This window comes from Argiope bruennichi, chromosome 8 (genome assembly GCF_947563725.1).
Source record: "Argiope bruennichi chromosome 8, qqArgBrue1.1, whole genome shotgun sequence".
NCBI classification, from domain to species: domain Eukaryota; kingdom Metazoa; phylum Arthropoda; class Arachnida; order Araneae; family Araneidae; genus Argiope; species Argiope bruennichi.
In genome coordinates, this window is record NC_079158.1 from 32,594,919 (window position 1) to 32,603,950 (window position 9,032).

Genomic DNA, 9,032 nt, shown 5'->3' on the forward strand with positions numbered 1-9,032 from the left:
CACATTCATGTACAGCTTCATAAACAGGAAACATACAGGTACTTGAGCAATCATACATCATAAAGTGTTAATACTATTCTGATAGCTTATCACTCCTATAATTTTTGTTTTTTTACAAATTTATTTATTTGGAAATTAGCAAAAATAAAGTTTTTTTAAAAAATTAATTTACTTGTGACCTCCTGTCAACTAAGTGATCTTAATTGTAAATTTGACTCTGGGCATAGTTTACATTGAAAGGTAATTAATGAGAGTTTCTTTCCTTAATCTTCTCATGCAGACTCGTGGCCGAAGACAGAGAAGAAGACTGAATTCTTATATTCGTTTTATTTCCATCCCGGGAGGCACAAGCAGCACGGACAAGACACGTCCGTGCACAGTGCGACACAAAAGCAGAAGAAGGTAAAAGAGAGATAAATTAATTAACCCTGGTCTTATATACCATGAGATTTTGATAGAGATTTCTCTACACGCGTCGCTCCAGGTAAGGGAATCACAGTGCGACACAAAAGCAGAAGAAGGTAAAAGAGAGATAAATTAATTAACCCTGGTCTTATATACCATGAGATTTTGATAGAGATTTCTCTACACGCGTCGCTCCAGGTAAGGGAATCATAGGGATCTTTTAAAAAGAGTTTGTTTAGATCAACAATATTTTATGCCTTTATTCGGAACGTGGGAACCGCTGACGAAAGCATTTTTGCAAAGCTTCAGTTGAATTAATTAAGTAAAAAAGTGGAATGGGATCAGGAAATAAGAGAATATTTTAGAATGAACTTAATATGAGCCATATTAAATATAAAGTTAGGAAATTAATTAAGTTCTAATTAGATTTTAAAATATCATTACATACACACACACAAACACACGCACACACACACACACACACACACACACACACACACACACACACACACACACACACACACACACACACACACACACACACACACATATATATATATATATATATATATATATATATATATATATATATATATATATATATATATATATATATATATATATATATATATATATATATATATATATATATATATATATATATTCTGACCAAAATATCAGAATTTAAAGCCATGTTATTTTAATTATCTTATTTCAGTTCTGTTTATTGTGTGCATGAATTTAGTAATAAACGATAAGTCCAGTATCATAATAGTGTTATTAAGAATAGGATTATCCAGTTCAACTATCTTTTGAATTTCACTTATGTATTATAATTTCACTTTTTTACGTATTCTGTAAACTATACAAATATTAAAGAGGATCATTCTTTAACTTTCAACAAAGGAAGACAAATCATAGGACTGAATGTATGAAACAATGAAAACGGTTTAATTTCTGGACAACAATGTTATCTACTATTCGAAATTAGGCGAAAAATACTTTTTTTAAAAATTACCAAAATTTAGAGAAAGTTTGAATAGTTATTAAATTGTTAACATTAATTTTTTTTTAATTTCGAAATGGTATAGAATTTAATTTGTGTAATAGAAGTTATTTCAGAAAAATGGTAAAATTCAGCTTAATTTTTAATTAATTAAAATTCTAAATTTTTTTAAAAACCGTCCCGAGGTGAACAATTCCACTTTCCAAGATATAAATGTGCAAAATTTGATAGCCGCATTCAAACCGTTTGGCTTGTAGAGCGGGAATACATACATGCACATACAGTGACCTTCATTAGTAATAGAGATATATGTATATATGTTTCCTTTTTAATATTATACCAGGGAAAAATAGCTAATATAATAAAATTCTTAATCAACCATAATTATTAGTTAAAGATTTTCTTATTTATAAACAGGAAGGAAATAAAGAAATAATAAACTTCAAATAAATGCAACATTAAAAATTATTATTTTACATATCCTCTCAAGTGAAATATAATATAACTAGTTAATAAATAGTTAGTATATTATAAAATAGTCTACTTGTACTTTAATGATTTTGCTAAATCAATGTATACAGAAATTGTAGTTTTAATATTTTATAGTTAAAAGAACGTTTTTCAAGCGTTTTCATTTATTTATTTGTCAATAACGATCATTTCATTTTTCAACTGTTCTGTCAGTGACCCTAAGAAATCTGCCAAGTTGGAGATCCACTACTGCTTCGTATATGAGGAGGTAAAAAAAGAATGAGATAAATAAATACATATAATGTATTTTTTCATATTTTGTCAGTTTTGCATTTATACTGATTCGTCCATATTGGTGATATTAGGATATTAAGTCGAATATACTTTATGCATTTTAGACATTTTAAATACGGAGTTATCAAAAAGAAAGCCCTTAACTTTCTATTTAACTAATTTTGAACTATTTATCTTTTCAGCTAATTCAAAATCTAATCAAATATGATTTAATATCAAGCATGTAATCGAACTTGCTAGAAAATTGTCAATCAACAACTGTCGAAGACAAGAAAATATTTACTCGTTCTTAAATAAAATATATAAAAAAAGCTCTCAAAATCTACTTCAGAGATGTTAATTAACAAAAAAAGAATATTTGAAAAGCTAAACAAATAATAGCTTTAAAAAGAGATGATTATTTTATTCGTTGTTAAATAAAGGTTAACTAATGAATAAATAATGAACTAATGAAACACTAATTGTTTAATGAAATCTACTAAATAAATTTCTAACTTTTTAGATTTTTCTTCCAGGTTTCCCTCATATGCATTTGCGAATTTTTTATTGTCATAAAATTATTTTTCCATATGTATAGCTATTCCCAAGTAGTATATAATCAACGAACGGTATTGCAATTAGTTCTTTAGGCTAAATATAGGTTAGAAGCATAATATGATGGTATTATCATTTAGGTATGCAATTAATAAAGAAAGTAAGCAGGTGGTTGAATGGTTTTATCAGCATTGTAATCATTCAGTTATGGATTGCAGCTGCGAAAAAGAGAAAAGGTTAATTATTATTCTGCGAAATGTGTTAGAATTCATTTTCAGACAGAATATTACATTATGATTAAAGAGAGCAGGGAATTGCTGGTTTAAAATACGGTAGTGTATTGGATGAAATTGCTTTAAATTTCTTTTTCAGGATTTTTTGTAATTCCCCAACTGGCACCATCTGAACTTTTTTTATGGTTTGCAAATAAATTGATTTTGGGGAATTAAATGACACTATTGTAAGACTTCTTACAATGCAAATGCGAATGAGAGATCATGCTTTAACCCTTTCTAGGGCCGTGGCAAGTATGCTACCCACCAAATTTATCAATATTTGTATGAAATTATGTAGGTTGGCATCAGTTCTGACAAAATTTTTTAGAAAGACAGAAACTTAGATGCTTTAGTTCTTTATCTCACACAAAATAATGTGTCGTGATTTGTTACTTAATTATTAATTAACCAAATGAATTAATGAATCAAATTAAATTTGTCTAATAAGCTAAATGAATCCCTTTTCTTATTCTAATTTCAAGCCTAAAAATATTTTAACATATGACTAGAAAAAGATGGCCCTTTAAAGGGTTAAACAACATTTAGTTTTATTTCCAGATAAATTTTTTTTGTTATTATAACATTTAAAATATTTAAAAAAGCCTACATGAGCGATATTTTAAGTTTTTATCTTCATTTAAGAAGTGTGCAAAAATAGATAACTTTTGAGTACAAGTATAGATGGATTTCTAGCTGGTCAACCCAGGGGCCCCTAGGTAATTGTTTAGGGCAGGTTGACGCAGGTCGCAGGCAGATCGATTAAAAATATATGTTTAATTGTATCATAAACAAATTTGTCAAAATATTGATTCTATGAAAAATTATAAAATATTAGAATGATATTAACATTATATTAAATATAATTGGTCAAATTCTTAACTATTCCACTACATTCGTTTAGTTGTAATATTTATAAACACTGAGTATTAAACAATAATGAGGTGAAATGTGACGTCGCTCAGAACTGAAGTATAGTAAGTAAATAAATGCACAAAGTTAGTAAAGTTTTAAAAAATCTAAAACAGATCGTTTACATGATATCAAATTGAAAATATGTTGAAATGCGAAACTAAATTGACCAATAAATTAAAAGAGGAGTCCCATAGTGTGTGCGGCCTTCGGATCCTAAATTGTTTAATTCTACTACTGAAGCAAGAAAGAAAATTTGGAAGACTCCCAAGTGAGCAAAGAGAAGTTAAATCTTTTGATGGTCTGAAAATGTCGATAACCTCAGTCAGTAGAAGGACTAGGGAAATGAATGCTAAGAAATATAAGAGCGTATTAGACTGGCAACCATTATTTCCTGAACTGGAACACATCATTTATTGTTGACAGAAGAGCTAAGTGCTTGTTTACAGGGCTGGTATTCAATCATTCCCCTCTTATAATAATACCCCCTTATAATAATATAAGAATTATGATATTAGATGTGTGTCTCTGTATACGAGTATATGGAAAAAAAACAGAAAATGCATGATGTGCATGAAAAATAGAATATTAAAAAAGACCTAATGAATCTTGTGGGAAAAATTATAAAAGATGGATTGTTATTGCAAGAAAAATGCAGAGAAAAAAATCTTAAAATTTAAATTGTGATATCTAAATTGACCATCATAAAAATGTTAACTGGAACTCATCTATGTACAACAATCTTTTCCAATAAGATTAAATTAACTTTATATGCGCATAAATAGATAGTGTCACAGACGTAACGCTCTCAAACATAATGCTATTGTTCTAACACTTGTTATTATGGTTGGTGTTCAAACAAAATTTATTAGTTGGCGTCTGCGATTATTTTAAAATAAACCACAAATATTGTATTTTAGACTATTTAAACATAATAGAACAACACCATGTTAATCCCCCCCCAACGTTCACTTGAGTTATCTTGGTTAAGGTTGGACTTAATATTAAGGAAGTCACTTGATTCTGATATAACCATAAAGATTCCAAATGTAATTATTATTTCAGAGTTAACGTAGCTTTAGTTATAATACTTAAATTTATCACTTGCTTGTATAATTCATAGATTGGGTAAATGTAAATAAAGTTATTCTAATTTCGTTTGATCAAACACTTCGATCAAAGACCACAAGTGAAAGAATTTATAACTTGGAAGAAATAAGGTATCTTTTGCCATTCAAAGCAACATTTGGGATTTTAGATAAGAGGATGATTTAAATATATGAAGGATAGCCTTTCTTGGTTAGCATTCAGAGGAAAATCATTTATGTTCCACTGGATGGAAAACCTCTATTATTCTTTGAATAATTCAGGTTAAGAGCATAGTCTAGAAATAGAAGCCATAGTCTACTCGCCAATTCTTTGTCTTTCCATTAGAGCATTCCTCTGAATGCTAACTCATATTGTGGTAACAGTTACTGATTTAAAATACATGTTTAAAGAGTTTTTGTTATCAGAAATACACTTTTTGTAAAAGTATATAATTTTGCTAGTTTTCTAAAAAAAAATAAGTCAGTAAAACTGTTTTAAATAATCGCATGAAGGTCATCCAGGATCAAAACTTTTTTTAATGAATAATAATTTACAGAATTAAAAGTGTAATGAAATAATTCCATGACTCATAAAAAGAATTATGAAATGCGTGAAAATATATTCACCAGTGCGAAACGTTTGAGTTTTAACACAGACGTCATCAGTGGTTTTGTGGAATCATTTTATTCGCGGTAAATTTCATCCTATTTTAATGAGTGAAAGTTTCCTTTCGTAAATGTGGCAGCAACAGAATGCAAATCGTTTTTGCACGAAATAAAGCCGAAAAAACTTTGGACTGAGTACGACTTGATTTGCATTGGATGTAAATTTTATTGCTCGTTGGAACTAAACGAAACATTTGTTGTTGTTTTCATCATTGCATGCAATGTGAGCAAATAAGAAATAACATTTTTCTTTCTATTTTAATTATATTGATCAGTCATGAGAAATAAAAAAAATAATTAGCATGCTTTTCTTCTAAATACTAGAACAATATAAAGAAAATAAAATTGATTTTAGATAATTCTAGACTACCGAAATGAATTAAGCAGTACTTTATTTTGAAGACTACGGATTAAAAAAATGGCCTTTTGCACATACACATTATCTTTATGGTTTATATTTAATTTTTTTTCGACGGTAGTAATTAATTCATAAATGGTTTGGCAAAAATCGCTAACGATTTCAAAGGATTTCAATCGATTGAAAATGAAGTTCAAGTATGAGTAAAGAAACAGTCAAACGATCGATCGAGAAATGAAGACTGAAGCATCATTGGTTGATCTTCTAAGAATAGCCGACAATCAAAGCAGTGACAGTAAAGAAGAAGATAAAAAGAGTTTTGAGATATTTAACTTAAAAGAATTAAACATCCCAAGAACTCTCTTATTTTAGTGTAAGATCGTATTCTAAATTTAATTTGTCGAACTTTTTCGATCTTTGAATTCAGTGACAAATAGATATAATATCAAAAAATGTGTTCTTCCATCAAGGAAAATAAGATTAATTGAAATCTCGATGTCGAAGTTTCTCAGTACATGTTTTTTCTATATTACATTTTTAGTATAATTTTTTTATTAGAGTACTTTTTTTTTCTATATACAAGAAAATAAAATTGGTCAAGAAATTCTCAGTTTTTCCTCCCTCCATATTTTTAAAATTTCTATTTGATTTCCCGAATAAGTATGTTTTTTTTTAGTTTTGATATTTTGTATGCTTAAATTCAACTTACATTAAGGTGAAAAAAGAAAAAAGATTTCTAGAAAAAAAAAAAAAAAGAAAGAAAGAAAGAAAGAAAGCGGGCCCTACAAAAGCGTTTTTCGTTCCTGAAGAAATAAGATTTTGAGTAGGAAATTTTAATTTATCTTATCCTGGAATATATTCAAATATTATCATGACAATCATAAAATGAAACAAAATTATTGATTATTTTATAAAATCTTAAAAAAAGGTTTAAAATAATGTGGAAAAAAACTTTATTAATTTCATAAACTAACATACGGCAGAATCTTATTAAGATACAAAAGCTTTCATAGAAATTAACTTTCATAATATTGTAATTCATATTTAAATTGTCATTATTTTTGCCCATTTTTTAAAAAAATAATTTCGAAGAATAACTAATTAATAAAATTGATTATATATTAATTAATTTCTTGACATTATGAATACAAGTTTCTTAGTTAAAAATTGTTAAGCAATGAATGCTTTTTTTATTAACTAATATCAATTAAAATGAATCAAATTTAAATTCTGCAATTATTTTTATAGCCTAAATTTTTATACTGATTTCCATAACTGTTATTTTTTTTAAGCATCCATTATAGAGTTAAATTTTCTTGTAGAATAACCATGCTATTGATAATAATGATCTTTTATTGGCAACATGAATTAACTAATTGTGTCATATCTAATATTTTTAATCAATGATCCATTAAAATTGCATACAATTTTTTACTAGAGAAAAATTTCACTTACTTTTTGTCGTCTGTTTTCGTAACTCTTGTTAATTTCTATCCGAACGACATAAACCAGAAAAAGACATGCTATTCCAACGCACAAGAAACGACGTTTTTTCGGGCGCCACATCAATACGTTAACCGTTCGGAGAATCAAGCCACACCGGTCCGTTCCAGACCAGCATTGCTTACCAAGTGGTAGAACCGAGTGAGAAAATAGGTTTTGTTTTTACTTCGAGCAGTGTTCTGTGCTCGGGGTAGAAAACCGAGATAATTTTTCCCCTCCGGAATGGGGGAAAAAGTGCGAATTCCGAAGGTAGTTTTCCCCGTTGCCAGATTGGTCATCTGGGAAGAAGACAAACGATTTTTTCGCGTTATTATTTAAAACAGGCAGAGTTATTTTTTTTATTTGCCCCGACAGCTATTTTTTTTATGTTGGTTAGTTTTTGTTTCAGGGTTATGGGAATTTTGATTTTGCTTATTTAGTTTTCTTTCGTAAAAGAGGATGGTTTTTGAATGGGAATGGGAAACAAAAAGGGTGAACTTGGAATAATTTTTCGTTAGCCATTCAACTGTGAAAAATGTTCTGCTGTTTCGGTTTAAGCATAGGGTTCTTCCACCAAAACACTGTAATTTTGTAATTTTCTTTTATCTGATATCTCATATAGAAAATTGTAAATTCTGCAGAAGTTTTTGGTCAGAGCTGCTTTCTTTTGAACATTGTTTATGACACGATAATCTGTTCAAAGAAGACAAAAGATTTTTTTCATGTAAATATTTAAGAATTTCTTGGATATAATTCACCGAGGTTTTAGAAAAAAATGCCATACAGAAAGTATATAGAATTCTAAATTATTGGTTTGTTCTCGGAGATTTTCAGGGGAAAAAATATTTTTTTAGTTTTTATGTTTCTAATATAAGAATAGTCTATCTTCTATGTGTAGCGAAATTCGTAGATAAAATTTGAAGATTTTAAAGGAAGAAATTTTTTTTCTACTCTTAAGAAATAGATATTCATCACTTAATACAAAAGTATTTATGACCTCAAATTTCCAAAATAAACACATCCGTAATAACAGATAGCTTAGACCAATACAATTTTTTTATACACGGTACAGAATATAAGGAAAGATAAAATTCGCAAAACTTTTAATAACATAAGTATTTAATATTAAGCATATTAGCGCTGTCGGAATTGCAAAGGATCAATCATTGCACTAAACGCATGGAGAAGAGATTTTGCAAAATTTCATTAAAGTTCAAGTGATAAAAAAATGCATATATGAAATACATGCATAATGAATGAAATACAATCAAAAACTCACTGAAAATGGTCCTTTATTAATCAATATTTAAGTCCCCTGGTCAGGTGCAACATTTTGAGTGTTTTGGCCTTGCATTTGTACAAGTTATTGCATCGTTCAATTATTGATACATTTAAAAAAGAAATGTTTTTCTTATCATTAATTAAATGAATGAATTAATTAATTGTAACCCTGTGCAATCAATATATGAAATTTCGTTTAATTCTGATCATTAGTTTTAGTTGCAGATGTCTCCAAGCGAGAAAAAAATAATTTATGAGCATTT

General features: G+C 28.2%; 1 protein-coding gene across 2 annotated transcripts in view; it reads right to left on the minus strand.

Annotated features, from left to right (window-relative positions):
• Positions 1 to 7,656, minus strand: part of LOC129981765 (polypeptide N-acetylgalactosaminyltransferase 2-like) — a 54,702-nt gene extending 47,046 nt beyond the window's left edge. For both annotated transcript variants that reach the window (XM_056092754.1, XM_056092755.1), the window contains exon 1: positions 7,462 to 7,656. In XM_056092754.1, the coding sequence (XP_055948729.1) occupies positions 7,462 to 7,572 (111 nt within the window). In that variant the 5' untranslated portion in view covers positions 7,573 to 7,656. The remainder of the gene's footprint in view (positions 1 to 7,461) is intronic.
• Between the last annotated feature and the right edge of the window lie 1,376 nt (positions 7,657 to 9,032).